The 25,611-nt window shown below is 41.1% G+C and overlaps 1 protein-coding gene across 1 annotated transcript in view; it reads left to right on the forward strand.

The window, feature by feature from the left end:
• The window catches only part of mctp1a (multiple C2 domains, transmembrane 1a), a 505,516-nt gene extending 482,077 nt beyond the window's left edge, over positions 1–23,439 (forward strand). Inside the window, exons 17-19 of the mRNA XM_080189110.1 lie at positions 2,980–3,089; positions 17,945–18,042; positions 22,989–23,439. Coding sequence (XP_080045236.1) covers positions 2,980–3,089; positions 17,945–18,042; positions 22,989–23,063 — 283 coding nt within the window. The 3' untranslated portion in view covers positions 23,064–23,439. The remainder of the gene's footprint in view (positions 1–2,979; positions 3,090–17,944; positions 18,043–22,988) is intronic.
• Positions 23,440–25,611: the final 2,172 nt, after the last annotated feature.

Below are 25,611 nucleotides of genomic sequence, written 5' to 3' on the forward strand. Positions count from 1 at the left end.
TAGATTGGCTGGTGATGAGAAGGTCATTCCTCATCAGATACTTTGTGTGCGGCCAATGTCTCGGAAATGGCTGCGATGGGAAGGAGGCCATTGCACAGCTCCTTTTGGAGCGTGAATTTGCAAAGAAGGTCTGGAATTAGATGTAGCTGTTTTTGTCGAGATTCATGCCAAGAAGCACCGTGACACAAGTCTCTGCGCTCTATGGGTTGTTCCCAGGGATGCACACCGAGTCAAACATCAACTGCTGCTGGAGAATCATCAACTTGGTGAAAGATGCTCTTTGGTCTGCACAAAACATGCCAGCAGCAGCACCTCCTTACTACGTTGTCCATTTGGAAGGGACATAGGACTACTACTCTCACATTCCACAGCGCTTTGGCACAGGGTGAGCATGCTGGTTCCCCCAAGTTTGATGGCATGAACAGACACTGTGGAGACTCTGTGGGTGAACAAAGTCACATTTAATGCAAAACATTGAATACAGTGGTGACCTTTCTTACTAATGCCAATATTCGCCTGTGCCCACCACCTGTCCAGGATTTCTTAATCTCCTTCATCCTCATGCTATGTCTAGATTTATCCCCAGTTGATGGTCAGGTGGCCTGCGAACTTCCACACTCTGTTACCTGAGATTACCTTGGCAGGCATTTCCTGGGGGAATGGGATCTGTAGGTCTGCTTTTCACCAGCACAAATGTTTAACTGCTGCCCTCCCTTGGTATCAGGGGCTAGAGATGTGTGACTCACAGGGTTAAGGGTGTCTGAGGGGCTGGAACCACCCAAGATGGAGGACCTTGGGCTATATCCCTGCCGATCCTCTTCCCTTTGGCGGAAGGCCTCTATGCTCCTCCATGGGATTGAGGGTCAGCTGGAGTGAGATCCAGAAACAATGCCATCCTCTGGTGCTGTCAGGAGTGGATTCCCACCAGTATCTACACCATGCAGTCAAAGCCTGACACTATGGAGATCACACACTCAGACAAGGAGGTCATGAGCTGAGCTGAGCCATGGTGCAGACATCGCCTGCCATGTAGTTTTCATCCTACGCCAAAGTCTCCATTTCAGATGCCTTGTGGCATTGGCCTTGTTGCACTGAAGTGACGGCACCATCTCCTTTGCAGCTCTAGCAGCTGTGGGATGACCGAACCCATCACCGCATCATCATTAAGGGGCTCAGCAGAGCTCTAAGCTCCGGCAACTCTCCAAGTGCCAGTTCCCTGAATGTCTCTGCCTCCGCCTGCTGTGAATCTTCAGTTGAGGTGCTCGCCAGTGAGTGACCCAGAAGCCTGCCAATTTAGTGATCTGAGATGTGAATATCTGCACTGGTGCCAGGTGCGGATGACAACTGTGACACTTCTTCAAGGGTGGGGTTAGAGAAGTTCCCTCAGAGCTGGAGAAGACCCTCAGGAGTCCAGTGGGTCCAGGGGGCATGAGGGTGGTCCAGCTTGTTCCACTGGTCAGCCTGCAGTACAATGCAGAGGGGTACGGAAGGAAAATTGATTGCTCACTTGGTGTGGCACGGTAGCACAGTGATTAGTACTGCTGTCTTACAGCTCCAGAGACCCAGGTTCAATTCCAGCCTTGAGTCACTGATCGTGTGGAATTTGTACATTCTCCCTGTGTCTATATGGGTTTCCTTCAGGTGCTCCATCTTCCTCCCACACCCCAAAGATGTGTGGGTTAGGTTGATTGGCCATGCTAAATTGCCCCTTAGTATCAAGGGGACTAGCAGGGTATATGTGGGGTTAAGTAGATAGGGCCTGGGTGAGATTATTGTTGGTGCAGGCTCAATGGGCCAAATAGCCACCTTTATGATTGTGACTTGAGGAATGACAGCTTACGTTTCAAGGGTTCTCAGAATTCTTTCCTACCCCCATTTCACCAACAGTGTAGGCATAGTCTTCTTCCTCCCTGGCCAGCTCATGAGATCGCTCCTCAAAAAGCGTGAGGGTTCCTAGCTCCATCATTACTCAAGATGGTTGCGCCCACTCATGCTTGTTGTGATTGAGTTTGTCCTGCAATGACACAGATAGGGAGAGTGTAGGTGTGAGCGTTGACATTTAAGATGGTGCTCAGATGTGAGGTTTTAAGTGAGAGCTGGAGTGTAAGAAGCATAACAGTTACTGGGGGAACACAGTGATTGTGGGAGTCGGTGGGGAAGGCACCTGGTTTGGGGGTGTGAGGGGTGACCGAAGGGGGCCCATATAGAGACTGGGGGGGGGGGGGGGGGTGCGGGGGAGCGATTCATTTTTCCTGGCTGAGCAAAGAAAATCACTCATCACTCATCTTCTTCCGACATTGCTTCCCTGACCTCTTCTGGAATGCACTTGCACTCACCAGGGCTGCCACTGCATCCCAGGCAGGAGTTGTCATCCTACTCGGAGGCTGTCTCCTGGAGTGAGCTGTTTATATGCGTTTATATGGAGCTCCCCAGTGCTTGCAGCAGTTAAGTTGTTGCGCAGTGAGGGAATAGATGGAACATGCTGCAAGTGTGGTGTGATACTCGTGGGCATAAATATTATTACTGACAAGATATGCTAAGTAAGATTCAGTCTGGAAACAGGCTGGCACTGTCAGTGGAAAATACTCAGTTTTCTGCGCTGGAACTAACACTCCTACCATTTTTTGGTAAGATTTTGCCAACTGGGCAATTCCAGTCATCCTACTTCAATTGGCCTTGTTGCTCCTACTGAGCTTGATTAACACATTAAATTAGATGGTAGCCTTGCCACCCTAATCCTGAATCCACAAAAATGGTGCAGGGGCAGGAAGGAGCCAGAAAACCAGCCACACGTCATGGCATTATTTTAACCGCAACTCCTCCCAGCTTTATATCTGTCCCCAGTAGGGACTACAGATGCAGCCATGGTCTCACATTAACTCGCATGAAATTGTTGTCATAATATCATGTTTAACTGCAGACACTCATTGTATGTAACTAATTGCTTTTGGTAACAATTATTTCTTATTTTTATGAAAGTACCTTCAACTGGACAGTTAATTTCCTGAGTTGGATGGCTGTTTTTGTGCTGACTGTCTGCACCACAGTCCTTTATTTTGTTCCACTAAGATATATTCTCCTTGTCTGGGGTAAGTCAAACTTTCTACATTATATCATACACATTTCTTCAAAGGATTAATTCTGATACTAGTTTTTGATGCTAATTGTTAAGGAGCACTTATTAACTGTGACTCTTGTAGTGTGAAACAACTCTCCATGTCTAGAAATAGCAGACGCAATTATATGGATGTTTGCCCTTTTAATGGTGTTGAAACGGAAGGTACTAATATGTTCTTCCTCTAATAAGCAGGAAATAATAAATGACAAGGACATTAACCTCTGACTGTCAACGCATCTAGGAAATTGCCTTTGTTTAATATAGTTTGCTAAAAGTTTCCACGTAATATTTTGTTGAATATACCGTTTTGTGTATGTAGTGCATAGATTAATTCCTGGTATTGGTATAGTAACAGTCGCTGATATCAATTACCTTAACATTTTGCTTGATTGCGATACCTATTATTATTTCAATGTTTAACCATATCTGAACCATACTTAGCATATCGATAGTAAAATAAAAATACACTACTTTTTTTTATATATCAAGGAGTAAGCACCAAACTGGAAATAGAACTACATTTATATAACCAATTTCACATCCTCGGATCTTTTTAAACTGCTCGTGAATTCTCGTCATTCAAAAGCAATTTTGCACACACATAGATCCCCCAAACAACAACTGAAATGAATGATTAGTCATCCATTTTCTAGTGTTGGCTGTGAAATGAATGTTGCCCACATCATTAGGAGAACTCTCTGCTCTACTTTGAAAAATTGCATTTGATCATTTAAATCTACCTTTACAGATGTGTCCTCATCCAAAAGACAGCAACCTCAGTCTATGCATCATGCTGTCGGTGTCAGTCTGGTTTATAGGTGTTTAAGTCCTATAGTGCTGAGTCAGGGGAAAGACTAGTGGCCCAACTTGCCAAATCAAAGTCAGTTATACTGCGCTTCATAAGTTCACATTCTCAATTTAACACCAGGGAAAATTTATATTTTACTAAAGCAAAATAATGCATTTGCTGAAGATCTGAAATAAAATAGAAAATGCTGGAAATTATCAGTAGGCCAGGCAGCATCTGCAGAAAAAGAAGCATAGCTAATGGGTGTAATTTATTGCAGGTGGTGAGGGTCTCAACTTCTAAAACAAAAACTGTTGGCATCTCTACTAACCTGATCTCCAGGAGTCCATAAGGAATAAAGTGATTAATTGGCAGCAGCACCCCTGTCACTGAGGGTCCCTTATGGGGACATTAAATCACCATACCATCTATTATGGGTTGGTATTCAGTCCCCAAGAGCTGACGGACAATCAGAGACTGGCAGCTCAACAGTACCAACAGCAGCACTTGTAGTCCAGGAGGCCCACTGCAAAGGATCAGCAATGGAGCCTCAAGAATAAAAAGGCAGTGGGCAGGTTCACCAGAGGCAGACACAGAGGCCCCAGAAAGAACAACAAAGAACAACACAGCACGGGAAACAGGCCCTTCGGCCCAACGAGCCCGTGCCGCCGTCCCACTGTCTCAGTGTCCTATTCATGATTTTAGTCTACGCCTAATGTGCCAGGATCAGGGAGGTAAAGAGGGGAGGGAAATTACTATTTATGGCAGGTCTTCACCCATAGGTGGTCTCTGCCTCCAGCATGTATCGTCTTGTATGTTATGTTTTCTGGTTCACATTAATTAGTAATAAGCACACTTTAGACTCAAAATGCTGGAGCTTCTTCAGGTGAATTTCTTGCATCACTCCATATGGCACATGGACTGATAGACTGATACATTGTTTCTCAGCACATGACTGCATTGTGGCAATGAAATGTGACAACCTTGGACATATTTTCTTGTGACAAATAGTTCCTAGCTCTTTACGCTTACTGTAACAATATAACAACAGCCCCTTAAAATAGTAAAACATCCAAAGGCATTTAACAGCAAGGTTATCAAAGAAAATTTGATTCAAATCACAAGAACAGAAAATCCCAAGTTTGGTCAAAGAGGTAGTTATTAAGGGGCCTCTTAAAGGGAAAGAGCAAGAAAGAGAGGTGGAGAGGTTCATAGAATCACACAGGAAGGGAATTTCAAAGCTTAATATCTTGATAGTTCAAGGCACGCCACAAATGGTGGAGCAGTTAAAATTGGGGATGGTCAAGAGCCCAGATTTGAAAGAGCCTTGATAGGTCAGAGGGTTATGGGACTGGAGAAGATTGTAGAGATACAATGAAACAAGACCATGGAGGAATTTGAAAATAAGGATGACAGTTTTAAAAGTGGGGTGTTGTTTAACTGGTGAACAGGTCCTGCTGTGAGTTAGGATGCAGACAGAAAGGTTTTGGAATACTTCAGCTTTATAGAGGATAGAATGTGAGAGATAAATCAGAAGAGCAATCGTAAATTCTAGAAGCAACAAAGATATAAATGAATGCTTCAGCAACAGATCCACTAAGGCAGGAGTGGAGTCAGGCAATATTACAGAGGTGGAAAGAAACTGTATTAGTGATGTGATCAGAAGTTCAACTGTGGGTTAAATATGGCAATAAGGTTCAAACAATTTGATTCAGCATTAGACAATTCCTAGGAAGATGGATGGAGTTAGTGGTTGGGCAAAGAATTTCTGGTTGGGAATAAAATAAGTGGCTTATGTCCTCCAAGTATTTAGTTGGAGGAAACTTCTGCTCTTCCAATATTGAATGTCAGACACGTAGTATGTTAACTTGTTAAGATCAGTGCATTGAGTTCTGACTGCCTCCTTTTAAAATACGATGTCTAACTATACAGCTCCAGAGTTTCCTGTTTTACACTCGCAGTGCACTCAAATATATCTTACACCTGGAATCATTAGATACAGCTGCTACCTGTATCAGGGGATTAATTGGAGGAAGTTGGTGCCAAGGAACATGGGATATGTGGCCTTTGTAGGATCTGAAGGATAGACGAATGATTGAGCATTATCACTTTGAAATTGGTGGTAGAAACTTGTGCCTGAGTGGAGCTTTATAGGATGTAGGCTGCCAATGCAGAAGTTTAATTACAATATCTTTTGCAGTCTCTCACAGTAAAGGCAAAATGTTGTCAGTGAGCTACACTGCCTTCCCTTGAAAGGTTGAGAGTTTGGGGTGGAATTTGCTCTACATTTGGTCTGCCTCTGCTGGCCATTTTTCCTGCAAACAGATCAAGTATATGAAAGAAAGACCACCAGTTCGGGATAATGTGCATGGTGAGAGGAAAGTAAGAGCTCTGGATGTATAAGTATATGAAATGGGTTTGAGGATTGTGCCTGTAAACAGTTCTTGTTAGGGGAACTGGGTAACCACTATGCAAAATCCTAAGTTTAATCATAACCAGCATCCATTCTGAAATACTGCTTTATGATTGTGCTGATACCCAGAATGGTCAAGGAATAAAAAGGATAAAATTTATTTGTGTCACAAATAGGTTTACATTAACACTGCAATGAAGTTATTGTGAAAATCCCCTAGTCATCACGTTCTGGCGCCTATTTGGGTACACTGAGGGAGAAGTTAACATAGCCTATGCACCTAATAAGAAGTTTCACAACACCAGGTTAAAGTCCAACAGGTTTATTTGGTAGCAAATTCCACTAGCTTTCAGAGTGCTGCTCCTTTGTCAGGTAAGTGGGAGTTCTGTTCACAAACAGGGCATATTTAATGTTGGCAAGTGTGAGGTGGTCCACTTTGGTAGGAAGAATGGTAGGAAGGACTATTACTTACGTGGCGAAAAACTGCAGCAGGCGACGGTGCAGAGGGACCTCGGGGTCCTTGTGCATGAGTTGCAAAAACCCAGCTTGCAGGTGCAGCAGGTGGTCAGGAAGGCGAATGGGATGCTGGCCTTCATAGCGAGGGGGATTGAATATAAAAGTAGGGAGGTCTTGCTGCGGCTGTATAGGGTATTGGTGAGGCCGCAGCTGGAGTACTGTGTGCAGTTTTGGGCGCCGCACCTGCGCAAGGATATTTTGGCCCTGGAGGGAGTGCAGAGGAGGTTTACTAGGCTGATACCGGAGTTGAGGGGATTGAGCTATGAGGAGAGGCTGAATAAACTAGGCTTGTACTCGTTAGAGTTTAGAAGAATGAGGGGAGATCTCATTGAGACGTATAAGATGATGAATGGGATGGATAGGATAGAGGTGGAGAGACTCTTCCCGCTCAAAAAAGACAGTAGGACTAGGGGGCACAGCCTCAAGATAAAGGGGAGGCGGTTTAGAACGGAGTTGAGGAGGAACTTCTTCACTCAAAGGGTGGTGAATCTCTGGAATTCTCTGCCCGTTGAAGTGGTGGAGGCTGCCTCGCTAAATATTTTTAAGAAGCGGGTTGATGGGTTCTTGATAAGAGAGGGGATTAAGAGTTATGGGGAGAGGGCGGGAAAGTGGAACTGAGCCACAACAGATCAGCCATGATCTTATTGAATGGCGGGGCAGGCTCGAAGGGCTAGATGGCCTACTCCTGCTCCTATTTCTTATGTTCTTATGTTCAAACTCAATTTACAAAATAATGGTTGGAATGTGAATCTATAAAGGTAAAGACAATGTGAGTGGAGAGAGGGTTAAGCACAGGTTAAAGAGATGTGTATTGTCTCCAGACAGGACACGTAGTGAGATTTTGCAAGCCCAGGCAAATCAAGGGGGTTAGAACCCCCTGTGTCTTTATATGCCCTGTTTGTGAACAGAACTCCCACTTACCTGATGAAGGAGCAGCGCTCCAAAAGCTATGGATTTTGCTACCAAATAAACCTATTGGACTTTAACCTGGTGTTGTGAGACTTCTTATTCTGTTTTTCTTTTCCAATGATTTTTGCTGTATACATCTTGAAAAAATGCAAACTGAAAGTTAGGAGAGTGAGCCAACCATGACTCCTTCTCTACCATATTGTTCATCACTCTGTCGCTGCAGTTTCATGATGTGGGAATGCCGGCGTTGGACTGGCGTAAACACAGTAAAAAGTCTGACAACACCAGGCTTTAGTCCTGGTGTTGTCAGACTTTTTGCTGCAGTTTCAGCCAGCACAAGTCATTTGAAGTCAGCACTTTAGCTTCTATTCAATCTATTAAATAATAAAGTTTGACATTGCATTTACATCAATTATTCCAAAGGATATTCATATGAGCTGATACAGGAAACCCTTATTTAAGCACCTTTCTAGTTACAGGTGCTGCATATTTTTGCATAATAGCAATGGAAATCATTATGAGGAAATTTGCTTCCAATCTACTAAACTGTTTTAAATAAGTGTGTCAAATTTTGGGATAGGTGTTCTGTGTTGTCTGGTAATTTATCCAAGTGCAAACCTATGCACTTAATGTCAGCAAGCCATGGAGAGCTTTATATCAAAGGCTGATCCTGATTCTGTCATGTACTACATTTTCAGGAAGGGATCACTGAATAGTCACAGCATAACTCTCTGCACTTATGCTTTACGAGAACATTACAAAGAAAAAATTACTCGAAACAAGAGAAAATTGTAAAACTTAACCCTGCAGGCTGTTTAATTATTCATACATTATTCTGCACCCACCCTGGTACATTGAAAAATTAGTAGGGCGTGATTTTTTTTTCTCTGAGTTCATCAAATTTTATGACTGTTACTATAAGTCTTAATCATTTGCTTTATATATTTTGCCTGTAGTTATATTTAGCATCTTCAATGCACCAAGCTGTATGGCCCCTGAAGTAATGTGAAAATTTAAATTGCCCTATGTTTTAACAGCAGATTAATTTGAAGTGTGGCTTGTCTTATCATGTGTTCGCCTTGGTTACAATTACTGTAGGAAATTAGAGTTGTATATAACGGGGTAGATGAAGCTGGATATGTGTGAAAGAAACAGGACTAAACAAGCTTTGATCAGTAAATGAATTGAATTATGCAGAAGCAATGCAGAAATTCCTTTCCCAGGAACTGTTAAAACTATCACAAGGAAACAATACTTCTTTTAAAAGATCTTTTGCTCAGTATCGGGTAACTATGTAAATAAATAGATGTGTAAAATATCAAATCTAAGTGCACCTAGCTAATACTTCCCTTTGTGACAATCATTTCTACTCATTTTCATTTCCTGAATGTATCCTGTGCTTGTCATTCATATGAACATAAGAAATAAAAGCAGGAGTAGACTTTTGAGTCCCTCCAGTTTGCTCCACCATTCAATAAGCTTATGGCAGATCTGATTTTGGCTTTAACTCCACTTTCCACTTTCATAAGCCTTGACTCCTTTGTCAATCAAAATTGTGTCTATAACTCAGCCTGGAATATTTTCAAAGGCCAAGCTTCCATTGCTCTAAACAAAGAACAAAGAACAACCCAGCACGGGAAACAGGCCCTTCGGCCCAACGAGCCCACGCCGCCATCTTAACAAAGCATTTTCCTACACCTACCTTGACCTGTGTGTATGCGTATGGTACCCCTATTGCAACCAGATTCAGGGGAGAATAGTTAGGGACAATTTGTTACACCAATCAGCCTAAGAGCACATCTTTGGGGTGTGGGAGGAAACCGGAGCACCCAGAGGAAACCCACGCAACCACAGGGAGAATGCGCAAACTCCCAGCCACTGGCCCAAATCCATGTGTCTGCACAGCTAGCAGTGATAGTCACTGAGCTGTTGTGGTGCCCATCTGCTGGTCCAGTTTTAAGCACACACATCGACGCGAAGTACTAGGCCAGTCTCGAAACACCCAAGAGCAGCCCACGCATGACCCCTGAGTGCATGCCCCTCATTAGACAACAAGGTGGACCGACACACCTGCGGATTAAAAGAGACAAGACATTAACATGTAGCATTACATTTCCAGTATTGTCCTGAGGCTCTGACCCTTTTTTAAACTGTCTCCTATAACTCTCCATCCCTGTTTCATTCATGTGCCTATCTAAGTAAACCTTAAACAAGTCCAGCGTACCTGCCTCCACCACCTTACTTGGTAATGCATTCCATGCCCCCGCGACCCTCTGTGTGAAAAACCTCCCTCTAGTATCCAAATTATACTTCTCCCCCCTTACCCTTAGCTTGTGACCCTTCGTGATATTTGTCTCCAATCTAGGAAAAAGCCTGCCACTGTTGACTCTATATATATACCCTTCATTATTTTATACACCTCTATCAGATCTCCCCTTAATCTCTGTCTTTCTAAGATGAACAGCCCCAGTTTACCCAATCTTTCCTCATAACCCAGTCCTTCCATACCACGCAGCATCCTGGTAAATCTCCTCTGCACTCTTTCCAGGGCCTCCACGTCCTTCCGGTAATAAGGTGACCAGAACAGGACGCAGTACTCCAAATGCGGTCTAACCAACGTTCTGTACAACTGAAGCATTAGACGCCAGCTCTTATACTCTAAACGCTACTGTCTATACACAACTGCTAAACATTTTGGATGTATCCAACTTTTATCTCATTTTCTCACTAGTTGTTTTTGCTTGGGATCACAAAAACTGTCTTGCAATGTTGAAATTTTGCCACTTCTTGGAGGTTTACATTCCTTCATGGCTGCCTCCCATCATACGGTCACAGCAAAGATGGAAGGAATCTTGAGCGACCTGAGACCAGAAAATCCCACCCGATGTCAATAGACTTCCCCATTTGTCTGCTTTTCACCCACTCCAATTCCTGTGGTGGGTGAAATGATAGAAGTCTGGTGTTTATATCCCATGCCCACTCCTCCCCAAAATGGGCAGATATGTAGGGAGTGAAGGAGTGGGGGCATAAAATCAGACAACAAGGCCGGGGACATTGTATCTGTCGCCTATCTTCATCTACTGGGAATTTACTTTTCAGCCAATGGGCAAAGCCATCACCTCCATGAAAAATTCTAGACAGCAAGAGTGAGTTAGGGGTATGTTTCCATGGATCATGACAAGACTGTAGTCTTAGTCATTTTAAATTATTTTTCTTCAGTGCTGTGAAATATCCACCCAATGAATGATTAACAAGTTGTTGAGCCTGTTATAGTGTCAGGACTGAGCAGGCTCAAATAGCAACCATGCACTCAGACCATTAGAACATTGAGGGTGGACATGGAGGCACATGGGCCAGGGCCACCATCCCAATTTCCCTGTGCCATCCAAACCCCATCTATTTTGCTGGAGGTGGAACTGGGTTGCTGGTAAAAGTTGTTACGTGAAGTCAACCTCCACATGGCAAACCAGGTGACAGCACTTCAGACAGGTTTTGAACCTTCCCTCTCTCCCTGCCTGCCTGGCTTTTGCTGCAGCCACAGATCACCCTATGGAGGGACCCACTCTTTACAATGGTGACCCTGCTGCACGTGTAACAAGTTACATTTTCGAGGGAGAGAGAGTGCCTCCATCTTCAGGCATCCTCTCCTTCACTCACGACCAAAGGCATCTTGGTATTTCTTCTGAGCTTGAGGCCCTCCTCTTCAACCACCATCCTGCACACTAGCAATTGATTAGCCAGTTTGAGGGAAATCAGAGCTGTGTGACTTTTCCCACACAAGACAAGCTTATCACCTTGCATTAAACCTAACAGCAAGGTTTAGAAACCCATGGTAAGAACCCCACCCCATGTTTCAAACCATAATAGTGTGAAGTTCTTGGGCCATATTTATTCAAGTTTTAGCTCAGATATTTTGCTCCTAAGTTGGAAGTGCAGAATCAGGAGAATTCCCAACTCCATAAACCCAACTTGGAAGTAACTGCCCTGAACTGCCAGATTTTCATTCTGGAATATGAGTACTAGCCACAATTGGGCCCGTCACAAGCAGGAAGAGTTGGAGGTGGCCATAAGTGCTTTTGGGTGCCAGACAAGTTGATTAAAAGGCCTATCTTAGTGCTCTGGATGAAGCCTCACAACACCAGGTTAAAGTCCAAAGGTTTATTTGGTAGTACAAGCCACAAGCTTTTGGAGCACTTCCCCTTCATCAGGTGAGTGGGAGTTGTGTTCACAAACAGGGTATATATAGACACAAACTCAATTTACAAGTAATCAAGTCTTAAAGGTACAGACAATGTGAGTGGAGAGAGGGTTAAGCACAGGTTAAAGAGATGTGTATTGTCTCCTGCCAGGACAGTTAGTGAGATTTTGCAAGCCCAGGAAAATCATGGCGGTTACAGATAGTGTGACATGAACCCAAGATCCCAGTTGAGGCTGTCCTTATGTGTGTAGGAACTTGGCTATCAGTTTCTGCTCAGCGATTCTGCGTTGTTGTGTCGTGAAGGCTGCCTTGGAGAACACTTACCCGAAGATCGGAGGCTGAATGCCCATGACTGCTGAAGCATTCCCCAACTGGGAACACTTTGCCTGTTGATTGTTGAGCTGTGTTCATTCATCCATTGTCACAGCGTCTGCACGTTCTCCCCAGTGTACCATGCCTCGGGACATCCTTTCCTGCAGTGTATTAGGTAGACAATGTTGGCCGAGTTGCAAGAGTATGTATTGTATATCTGGTGGATGGTGTTCTCACGGATGCCATCATCTCACATGAGAACAGCATCCACCAGGTGCAAAAAAAAGAGTAAAACCAAAACCCTCACTGCTCAGAACCACTCATCCCCACCCGTCTCCTCATATCGTTTCATGTCAACTTAGTGCTAAGTCATATCAACCTATGATATCTACTCAGCCCTTTAGAGTCCCTATGCCAACGCACAGGAGTGACACAGTGGCACAATCATTAGCATTGCTGCCTCACAGCACCAGTGTACCAGGTTCGATTCTGGTCTTGGGTGACTGTATAGAGTTTGCACGTTCCCCCTCATCAGTGTAGGTTTCCTCTGGGTGCTCTGGTTTCATTCACGTGATGTGCAGGTTAGGTTGATTGTCCATTCTAAATCACCCCTTGGTGTCAAAGGGACCATCAGAGTAAACATTTGCTTTTACAGGATAGAGCCTAGATGGAATTGTTGTTGGTGCAGGCACAATGGGCTGAATGGCCTGCTTCTGCATTGCAGGGATGCTATTATTCAATGCCAATCTATCACCCTTACCCACTGCCCTTTTCTTCTGTACTCTTCATTTCAACTGACCCAGTCTTCACTGTGGATAGATCTCAGGAGCCATGGTGAGATGAAATAGAATAAAGTTCTAAACATCTATTATAGATATCATTATATTTTGTAAAAATGCTTGCATTGATAAAAGCCCATTCAACTCATTTAAATCACATCAAGTACTTAATCACTTGTAAAACAAGTATATGTATTAATGGCCCCACATCAAAGACAGTTCATCTAATAACATACTTTTTGAACTGTCATTCAAACTGTGAACTTACAGGTCCCCCACTGATAATGATAGCTATGTAACTGGTCAAACATAAAAAATATTATAGTGATAACACTCAGTCTTATGTCACAAACATCTAATGAAATTGCAAGCAGTTTTTATTTTAAACAGGAGCCTGGCTGGCTTATTTTCAAAATACAAAGAGTGAGAGATATAAATAACAAATGAAGCTTGACAGTTCTACAGAGTTTATCCACTTTTTTTGTCTACACTTAACAAGTCCATATTTATGTATATTTATGTCTATTCTTAACAATTCCAAAGGAGTACCTGATATCTCGCAAAAGGGTACCTTATCTTTCCACATGGGCACTTTTCTGCTCCAAAAAGATACCTTATCTCTTAGAAGGGGTGCTTTCTAAAGAATTCTGGCAGGTTCAGACCTTTTCTACTAATGTCTAGAGCCCACAAATCTAACCAAGATTACTTCTGTTTGAAGGCAGCTGCACTTTTAAATATGCAGCTACTTGCTGAACTGTACGGCTGGCTTGCTCCCCATCCCCAACAAAACTCCCCAGTGAAAATGGTGGGTATCAGAATTGGGGGTGGGACTTTAGGATTCCAAGCTCCAGCCCCATTTTGGCTAAAGCTGAACCCATCAGTCTTCACAAAAATATTCAGGCCTTTATGTTTAATAGAAAATAATATTTTGGAGTTGTTGAATTAATTTGAAATAAACCAGACTAGTATAAAACATAAAGGCTTCTTACCATTATCAGGGCCCCAAAAGAAGACCTCTTAAATTCAGTTGTAAAATCTGCTTTACTTTGCACTATCGTAGGTTTAGATTGATATCAAATTTAATAAAACTTTGCTGTTCCAATTTTCTAAAACATCGCCAAATGTAGGTGAGATATTACAGCTATTATCTGGGTTAGTCTGGGACATACAAAGGGGGATGAGGAGAAGTCTGTCTGGGAGTGCTTTTGTGCCCTACAGTTAAAATAGATTCATTGCATAGCTTTTATAGTTGATAGTTTTCAATTACAAGCCACATTGGACTGTCTATATAGAACGGGCCTCTATAGAGCATTGTCTTTTTCGGCTAGTTTGATCTTCAGATGGCCTACTAAAGCCCAAAACTGCTCTTTGGAGAACTGACATTTCAACTTTGCACAAAAATTTTGAAAAATATATAATCATTTTTAAGTGATTAATCCACAAAAGTGGCTGCTTTTTCTCAGAGGTGATTCAATGTAGTAAATTTAACTATTAAAATGTTAAAGGTTGAACAAAAGTGAAACATCGTTTTCATTGTGTACATGGTTGTTGCATGATATTTGTGGAAGAAATGGCAATTTAAATGGTGTTTATACAATAATAATCATTAAACGATAAGTGGTACATGCTTGGAATAGTGCTTATGGATCTGGACAGTACAATGCCAAATGCGTCTGGTGGCTTCATAATCTTTCTTCATATGTGAGCCTGTGTGAAATTTGAAAGATTATGAGACATTTAGTGGCAGGGAGTCATGTGGAATAAACACACCTGACATCATACGCATTCACATTGCAGCAGGAATCACTGAATAGCGATCCGAACATAGAAGGATTGTTTTCCAATCATATGGTTAGGGAGCTCAACTAGATCAGCATAGCACATTTACCCACTGCAATGCCTTTTCCAGAAGCGTGATACACAAAGGCTGGAGCTTTCATGAACTGTATTTTTCACACTTCCCTCTCTACAGTTTCATCAATCATGTTCCCTCCATCAGAAGGTCAGAAGTGGGGATATTTGCTGATGATTGCGCAATGTTCAGCACAATTTATGCTGACTGATCAGATACTGAAGTAATCCGTGTCCATACACAGTAAAACCTGGAAAACATTTAGACTTGGCCTGACAAGTAGCAAGTAACATTTGTGCTCACAAATGCCAGGAAATGACCAACTCAAACAAGAGAGAACCCAACCATCTCCCTTTGATATTCAGCAGCGTTACCATTGCTGAATCCCCATCAACATCCTGAAGGCTACTATTGACCAGAAACTGAACTAAACCACTTTATAAATATTGTGGCTAAAAGAAAAGGCCAGAGGCTGGGAGTTCTGCAGCAAGTAATTCAGCTCCTGATTCCCCAAAGTCCATCCGCCATCTACAAGACACAAATCAAGTGGAAGTGGTGCCAATCAAGTAAGCTATTTTGTCCTGGATGGTGTTAAGTTTTTGAATGTTGTTGGAGCTGCACTCATCCAAGCAAGCAGAGAGTATTCCATCACACTTCTGACTTATGGATGGCAGACAGGATTTGGGGAGTCAGAAAATGAGTTACTATAGAATTCTAAGCCTCTGAAAAAGGTTATCAGCCTGAAAGATTCATAAGCCTGAACTGTTAATTCTGTTTCTCTCTAATATGCTGCCTAAACTGCTGAATATTTTCTGCATTTTCTATTTTATGTCAGATTTCCAGCAACTATGATATTTTGCTTTTGAATACCATTGGAGGAGTCTGGGATATCAGCTGTAAGGTATGAGTCATGGTTGTTGACTCGTCTGTGGGACAGCTCTCCCCATTTTAGTTTGACTTGTGCCTTGTGGATGCTTGACAGGCATTGGAGAGTCAAGAGGTAAATTGCTCTCCACAGAATTGCTTGCCGCTGTGGGGTTTATGGCTGTTTCAATTCAGTTACTGGTCAATGGTTTACTCCAAGATGTTGATAGTGGGAGATTCAGCAATGGCAATCCCATTGAACATCAAGGGCAGATGTTTTGATTCTCTATTATTGAAGATAGTCATTGCCTGACACTTATGTGGCACAAATATTACCTGCCACTTAACTGATGTCTTGCTGTACCATGGGCGTGGGCCACTTCAATACTTGGGAAATTGGTAATGGTGCTGAACATTGAGCAATTGTCAGCCAACATCCCCATTCTTGACCTTATTATGAAAGAGATAACATGGAGATATGTACTTCGGGACTCTACCAACTTGGCCCGTGGTGATGCTACCAAGCCACTGTTGGCAATGGACATTTAAGTTACTTAAGGTACCATTAAATTTGCCACCTTCCCTGCTTTATCCAAGTTGTCTTCATCATGGAGTATTACCAATTCGTCAGCTGAGGGAGCATGGTGGGTAATAATCAGAAAGTTTCCTTACTCCTGTTTGACCTGAGGTCATGGAACTTCATGGAGTTCAAAGTCAATGTTGAGAACTCCCAAAGCAACTTCTTGTATGTAATTGTGCCACCTTGGTCAGTCCTGCCAGTGAGCCAGGACATACGTGCTGGCAATAGTGATGTCTGGGGTGTAGGTTGTGAGGTATGATTCCATGAGTATGATTATGTCAAGCTGTTCCTTGGCTAGGCTGGAGGACAGTTCAAGCCTTAAGATGATAGTAAAGGTCTGCAGAGATGAGTATGTGTGTGCCACTGTTCTTTCCGGTGCCTAGGTTAATGCCACATTTATTCCTTTCAAACCTTTTTGTAGTTTGGTACAATTGAGTGACTTGCTAGATGATTTCAGAGGGAGTTTAAGACTACATTACTGTGAATTTGAAGTCACATATATAGGCCAGACTACGTAAGGACAACAGATTCCCTCCTCATTCAGATTGCCTCTCCATAGGCATTGGTACACCAGTTGGACTTTTATAATAATTGAGTTTCAGGATTGTTACTAGGATAAACTTTCAATTCCAGATTTTTAAAAATTAATTGAATTTAAATTCCAGCTGCTGCCGTTTGAACTTGTATACCACCCTGCCCCCACCTCCGAGCATTAGCCTGGGCCTGTCTAGATTACTAGCCCAGTGACATTATCACAGTATTACCAGCTCCTCTTACTAGCATGAGAGATGAAGGGATGCCAGCAAGGGACTTTTTATTTGAACTTCCCACAAAGCTCCCATACCAAATGGACATTGGATGACAGGAGTACAACTCAACTGACTTGATGAAGGGGCAGCCCCACTAATGTAAATGAACCTTGCTGTCAACTTGTTTGCAATCTCCCTATGCTGCCTCTGCTGGCTGCCTGAGTTGGGACACAATAAATGTCCCAGGAGCATTGCAGCCCTCAGATCCCACATCAGCTATCGAGGGATTGAGCGCATTATCTGCTGTTATGTGTGACAGAAAGATACCTAGAAAAGGGAAGAGTAGTAAATAGCAATAACTACTTTTTAAAATATTTATGTTAACAAAAGATAAATAATACTAATTTCATATTGCAACATTCTTTCAGAAAAGGAGCCTAATAACTGATAATCATATAAATTACATTTTGTTGGTTGCCTAGGTGTTGATTACAGCAGTAACAAGCTATGTCAGGTCTGTCACCCTGTTTTTCCAGTGTTGGTGGGTTTAAGTGGCAAGAAGAATAAATACAAATCAGTTAGCATAATGTACATTATCCTGTTGTCAGGTGCCACTATTTCAATATTTAAAATATTTTAAGTGTAAATGTTAAGCATAAAAATGCTATTGGACCCTAACATGAGAAGGTTTGGCACAATTCAGTCATGCAAAATTGCCATAGGAAGCCATATAAGGTGGCTTTATTATGTAGACGTCCATGCTTATTTATACAGGTGCTCCATCTACTAATTACAGTTAAAAGTGAATTGAGTTGTGCCAAATGAGAAAACTAAAATGTCTGATTTTTTTCATTACAATTTTCACAGGTATCCACAAATTCACAAAGAAACTTCGCAATCCATTACTTATTGATAATAACGAAATTTTAGACTTTCTGTCCAGAGTTCACTCAGATGTGCAAGTGGTAAGTGCCTTTTATATCTGTTTCCAGTAACAAACAAAATATAATTCATTAAATTCCAAATACAGAGGCAACCACTTCAGTTGCATAAGCTTTTCCACTGTAAAAAAACTGAAAGAAGCAGGACTGATGAAATTCATCACTAATGACTTTAATGATGCCAGTGTACTTACTGTGCTAAAATGGAGTTTCAATTTTCAGTTCTATCTTTCTATAGATTGATACAGCTGTTAGAGGTTGGACATCAGTTTGCCAACTTTCAAAGTAGAAGCAATGTAGCATAAATTAATAGGATTGATCCTGGGATGGAGCATTCCCAACATGGGGTGTTACGCTCGATGGGAACTGGCTGGGAAAGTTGGTCCATGTTATCTGACTCTCCTATGATTAATTTAAGACTGAATGATTTCCCAGCCTGTGAACCCTGCAAGCACTATTTTGCACCTCATAACACTTTTCAAACTATTTCTAACAGCTGTGGATACATACCAGAATGGTGAATAATATTTCCTACACTATCCCATGGATAAAACACAAAAATAAACTCCTTTGGAACAAATCTACAATGTGACTCAAAAGGTTTATTTTTGTATGATCGATTATAAACTTATCACCCATTGTCTGATCTCACACTTGGTAGAGGCGTGGTTCTCAGCAAGCACATTATTCTGATTTAAGTTTTTGAATCTAAAACCTGCCTTCTATGTGCCATCCAGAGTCAGTTTAGCTGTAGCTCTTCAGGCTGATGCATTAAATCAAAAAATCTGACTAACCTGGATATTTTCCATTCTTGATCAGAGTGATAAAATTCAAAATCATTCAATATGATCTTTTTTACGTTCATTCTCATTCCATCTGCATCTCTGTTACCAGTCAGAGCAGTATTTTGTCAGCATCTTATACTGCTTATCGTAAAAGGTGGAATGTTACAGGTAGAGCCTCCGACAAGTTAATATTTTAATTCTGACTTAACGCTAACCCCAGGAAGCATTAATAGGCCCAAAATGCAATACCCATGACACAAAACATGGGTGATGAATGTAACTGAATTTTACTTTTGTATTCATATATTCACTTCATAAGGATCAGAATAAAAAATGTCATTATCACAAAAAGGAATATTCAGCAATAACTGTTGAGCTCATTTTAAAAGCCTTAAAAAGACACTAATGACACATCATGTACACTCAAAGGAATTGGGAATAATAAAAGTAGTTTGAAGATAAATGAACAGAAATAACCATTTTATAGGCATTACACTTTCTATCACGCTTGGGAAAGTGCAATTAGAATATTATTCCATTTAGAGTGTTCGTGAAATTTGCACACTTTTGTGTTATTCTTAAGAATTGTTTTGTGCTAAACTTGTAATAGAGAAGGCTACATTTCAAGCTTGAGATTATTATATAAAATGTATTTTCTTTGTTAACTCAGTCCATAGATTATTTCAATAGCATGAACCTTCACAGGATTAAATATTTCCTGTTTTAGAGTCGCTGGATGAGTCATTATATCTAATATTGAAATATGCAAATATTAATGCATGTAAATTGTATGTGCCTTATTGATTACATCGTTACTCATGCTTCTTTAGCAATATTTGTAAAACTGTCACTATGAACCAGATGAATAATTAAAATGAAATTGATTCAATATGCAATGGGATTCCCAATTTCCAGTGCATAACTTCACATTTTTTCTATTGAACCAGAATTCCATTTTTCTATTGGACACTAGTAATTCAATGATGCAAAATTGCCATAGGAAACCATATAAACCATTATGTAAAAGTCCATCTTGTCTTCACATTTAATCCCTCCTCAGTTGAAACTGGCATTTCGTATTATAGTGCATGTAAAGAAGCACATTCATCCCTCTGGTACTTTGTCTCAGTGGGCAATAAACATGTTGAACCTAAGCAGTGAGTGGGGGGCATCTAATCATTTGTGTGGGCTATCACAGACAAACCTGACACTATTGTCACTCAATATCCTCACTTCACTACAAAGACTACTTGTCGTGCACCATGTGCAATCAACTTCAGCACCAATTAAGATTCAAACCTATTTCCCATCTGTCTTGTTCAATTTTATATTAGGCAATATGCTTACCAGTTCAGCTTTCAAGAAACCTTGATATGCATCCCTTTGCTACTTTCTATTTAGTCTTACATAAACCACAGATTCTTTGATGGCTATTGTCAAAGACAGATCACCATTTGCTCTTTTCAAATTGTGATTTCAACAGGCCAGTCTGCTCCTTCTAAAGTCTTCCTCACACCCTGACAGAGCACAGCCTTTCTATGTAGACCAACTGAGAACTGACAGAGCCAAGGTAATTAACCTAGTGGTAGGCGCCCGAGCATTCAAACTTTGAACTATGATGTAAACTACAAAGCTATTCCTAAATATACATTTTTTTTAAATCACATTTCTGGTGAAAAACATTTTCCCCAAACAGTTAGAATTTTGGAAATATTTTAAAGGAACAACAACATGCATTTTTACCATGCTTTTAACCCAATAAACCATCCCAAGGCATTTCATAGGAGAATTATAAAGCAAAATTTGGCACCGAGCCATGTAAGGAAATATTAGTTCAGATGATTGAAAACTTAGTCAAAAAGATTTTAAGGAGAGCCCAAAAGGAAGGCACAGATGGAGAAGAGAAGCAGTATAGGGAGGTACTTCCAAAGTTTAGGTCCTTAGCTGCTGAAGACACAACTGCCAAAGGTGGAGCAATTAAATTCATGAACGCTTGAGTATCTTTATGGGTTGTGGGGCTGAAGGAGATGACAGAAATATAGATGGGTGAATGCATGGAGGGATTTGAAAACAAGAATGATTATTTTAGAAGTGAGGCATTGCTTAACTGAGAGCCAGTGTAGGTCAGCAAGCATAGGGGTGATGAGTGAACAATACCTGATGAAAGCCAAAGCACAGAGAACCAAGTTTTGAAGGACCTCAAGCTTATGTAAGGGTAAATTCACCCACCATGGGAATCGTTATGGCTGGGACGGAAAATTTGAAGGGCCATTTAAAGGTTGTTGACTTCAGGTGGGAATTCCCGGTCTTGGGACAGTGCAGCCAAAACATCCTGCCAAAACATAGAGTAGAATGTGGAAGGCCAGCTAAAAGGTAAAAACTCTATGGACGAGGGTTTCAGCAGCAGATGAGCTTTTAGTTGTCATGAACTGCATAATTCCATTTCTGTTCAGCATTTGTAAGTGGAGAATTAAGAGTATAAAACTTCATACTGACAAAATAAAGAATAAATGTTATCAAGTTGTAGAACTGCTTTCCCGTACACAGCCACCACATTATCAGTACATGTATGTTTTTCTAGACACTAATTAGCCACATATGAATGAGTTAGAACAATGAGTTATCAAAACCTTTCACTAGGTATGATGATAACTGTTAAAAAGATCAAATCTTTGTATTAAAAAAAGCAAAATTATCAGCAAGACAATTAAGTTGGTCTATGAGCTGAACTGCCTTTCAGGTCCCTCCTTAAGCATCCAGCAAGCTTGGACCAGATGAACCAAGACTATAGAATTGGCATGATTTGACTAATTGCTCCCAGGTGGTGGCACAGTGGTTAACACTGCGGCTTCACAATGCCAGGGACCTGTGTTCAATTCTGGCCTCGGGTGGCTGTGTGGAGTTTGCACATTCTTCCTGTGTCTGCATGGGATTCCTCCAGGTGCTCCAGTTTCCTCCCACAGTCCAAATATGTGCAGGTTAGGTGGATTGGCCATGCTAAATTATTGTCTCAAGATGTGCAGGTTAGGGAAATAAATGAGGTAAATACAAGGGGTTAAAGGCATAGGGCTTGGGTAAGATGCTCTTTTGGAGAGTCAGTGCAGTGTCAATGGGCTTCTTCTGCACTGTAGGGATTCTATGATTCTAAATTAACAGTTAATGCCCTGTGGCCTAATATCCTAGATTTGGGGGAAATCTTCTGGCTGCCCTCAGCATATGATGTCCAGGCACAAGCCGATTTTCTTGATACATAGCTCTATTTAGGCCCAGCTACATGGTTTCAGGTACAGCTCAGAAATCCCAGAAACCAAAAGAGTGAATGCTGGAAAATTTCAGCAGGTCTGGCAGCATCTGCAAGGAGAGAGAAGAGTTGACATTTCGCGTTCAGATGACCCTTTGTCAAAGCTCAGAAATCCCAGGTTGGTCTTGTGGTGTTGGAGACCTGAGACCAAAGGGGCAAATTTCTATGTGGGTTCTCTCATCTATCAGCTGTAAACACAAATTCCATTTATGCTGTTTTCTCAGGGTTTCAGCAGCATTTCCTTCAAAGTTAAGTTGGGTGACTAGGAGAGACTTTAATAATATTCACAGGCCATGGATCTCTGCTCCCATTTTTTACCTACTGCCTTGAGAATTGGGAGTTCCCCTTGGTACATTGAGGAGGAAAATTACATTTCAGTTTTGATCTTGGATTTTTTATAGGCTTGATAGTTCAATAAAGCTTGGTTTTATAATGTGCAAGGTACATACTGGAATTTGGACTGAAATGAGCTATTAGTTCATTACAGAATTTGCATAAAGGTGAAATCACTGAGGAAAGTCCAGCTCTGTGATTCAGAATCCTATAAAAATTACCAGCAGAGCAAATAATCATTAGCTGGTCATATCAGCTTTAGAGTATGGTGACACGTTTTTGAGCCGAACTGTTCATTTTCTCTATTCTGAATTCTCAAGGACACATACAGATTTAATGTTATTCAAAGACAGCACTGTTGGTGGAAGTTTCTACAGTGCTGCTATTTTTCTTTACAACATTTCTTTTACCCTATTGTTTTCAAGCCCACCTGCTCTTCTAAAACAACTTTCAAGAAACCCATGTACCAATCTAGTTCATTCCTATGCTTTTCTCTCTGCTAGCAAAGAACCATCTGATCACTTGATTTCTCAACATTTTTGTTTAAACAGGTGCAATTCCACGAATTGACTCAAGAATCCAGTCAAGGATGGATGAATTTTAAGAAGAAAAACAACTCAGGATAGCCAAACCCCTCAACCAGAATTATTATGTACCTGCTTTCTGAAGATTAGAAAAAAGTTGGCTGGCAGAGTACCATTTCCTTTTCTTCACTCATTTATTTTGATTTTTATAATGAAATTTGTAAATATTGTATAATATTGAATCCAATTTGAAAATGCACACTGCTTATTATTGTATAAAATATATGTTAAAACTTTTAAAATTATGTTCTCATGATATTAAAGCTTTGCAAAATATGCCTAATGCCTGAATCTTTATAAATAGTATAAAGCAGAGGTGAGAAACATTTACAAACTATCCAATGGCAATTTCCCGCCATTCAAAAAGATATTGCAGCATTACATATTGACCATTTCTAATGTATGTTTTCTTGTAAACAATCACTACATTTCCTATTCCAATGATAAACTACTGCAATAAAATGATGTAGTATCAACAATGTACATGTTTTCTTCTCATCTTTTCTCAATAAAATTCTGAATTAGAAATTTAATTCATTATTGCAAAGTTAACATTTCTATGAATTCTGCATGAGTTTCACCCACTTTCTTTGGTTACATTAAAAGTGTTGCATAAGCTACAATTATTGCAGCTTTGGACCTGGGAGTCATCTGATGAATCAAGCTCTTCTGATCAACCATCTCACAGGAATCAGCCTGGAACTTAGAGAATCTTTCTCGTAAAGAAAATATTTTTCCTGAACTTGTCCTGCTTACAAGGATGCTGTAGAAAAATCTGAGCAGAAAGAGCATCGGCAACCTGCAACCTCGTTACTGAATTTGTAAAAAGTGTTTTTCAGGCATCTTATCACGGAACAGTTTTTGCCTAATCTTGTTATCATACAGAAGTAAAATCTTCTCCCAATTGCCTACATTCTGAACAAGTTGGTAGCCTGACTGTAGAGTGGTTAATTCCAAGGTCAATAACTACTGCAGTCAGTCCTAAGCACCAGAAATCTGCAAAAGATGACACAGTGCAACAGACTAAGAAAAGTCAAGGAGAACATTACTAAGCACCTTCTAATGTCACACAAACCATGTTGGTGTATAATTCCTTTCTTTCAGTATTGTATTTATCATTGATTGTGTATGCCATTGGTACATAATGTGGTTTCCCCACAAGAAAAGGATTAACTGTATATTGAAGAAATATTTTTTGAGGAATGAATGTTCGAGGTGGATTTTCTTACTTTATAAATGTGCCAAAAAGAATTTCCATTATACCTGCAATGGGGACAAATTATGCAGATGTCACAAGTACATTGTCACTTGAAAGTGTATCCATTCATTTTGACAACTAAATCTGTAATTATTCAAAACTCTTAAATTGCAATAGCTGTTCTTACTTAGAAACATAGAAAATAGGAGCAGCTGTAGGCCATTTAACCCTTCAAACCTACTCCAATGTTCATTATGATCATGGCTAATCATCCAACTTTGTAAACTGTTCCCATTTTACCCCATATCTTTTGATCCCTTTATCCCCAATATCTAACATCTTCTTGAAAATAAACAGTGTTTTGGCCTCAACTGCTTTCTGTGATAGTGAATTCCACAGGCTCACCACCATCTGCATAAAGAATTTTCTCCTTACCTCAATACTAAATGGTTTGCCAGATATCCTCAGACTGTGACCCCTGGTCCTGGACTCCCCCACCACTGTCACCATACTTCCTACATCTACCCAGTTAGAATTTTATAGGTTTCTATGAGATCCTCCCTCATTCTTCTTAACTCCAGCATATATAATTCTAACTGACTCAATCTCTAGTTATAGAGTTAGTCATCAGTCCCGCCATCCCTGGAATCAATCTAATAAACTTTTGCTGCAATCCCACCAAAGCAAGAACATCCTTCCTCAGTTAAGGTGACCAAAACTGCACACAATATTCCAGATGTGGTCTCACCAAGGCCTTGTAGAACTGCAGCAAGATATCGCTGCAGTTCTACAAGGCCTTGGTGAACTGCAGCACAGCCTCAAGATAAGGGAGGGGCAGTTTAGATCGGAGTTGAGGAGGAACTTCTTCACTCAAAGGGTGGTGAATCTCTGGAATTCTCTGCCCATTGAAGTGGTGGAGGCTACCTCGCTAAATATATTTAAGTCACAGGTAGATAGGTTTTTGACAGACAAGGGAATTAGGGGTTATGGGGAGAGAGCAGGAAAGTGGAGCTGATCCACTTCCGATCAGCCATGATCTTATTGAATGGCGGGGCAGGCTCGAAGGGCTAGATGGCCTACTCCTGCTCCTATTTCTTATGTTCTTATGCTGCTCCTGTACTTGAATCCTCTTGCTATGAAAACCAAAATGCCACTTACCTTCTTCACCACTGGTTGCACCTGCATGCTTACTTTCAGCGACTGGTGTACAAGACCATCCAGATCTTGTTGCACATTCCTCTGTCTCAATCTATAGCCTTTCAGATAATAAGCTACCTTCCTGTTTGTACTACCCAAGTGGATAATCTCACCTTTATCCACGTCAAACTGCATCTGTCATGCATTTGCCCCTTCATTCAACTTATCTGAAATGCACTGCAGCACTTCTGCATC

The sequence above is a fragment of the Carcharhinus amblyrhynchos genome, chromosome 5, assembly GCF_965287045.1.
Source record: "Carcharhinus amblyrhynchos chromosome 5, sCarAmb.v2.hapA, whole genome shotgun sequence".
NCBI classification, from domain to species: domain Eukaryota; kingdom Metazoa; phylum Chordata; class Chondrichthyes; order Carcharhiniformes; family Carcharhinidae; genus Carcharhinus; species Carcharhinus amblyrhynchos.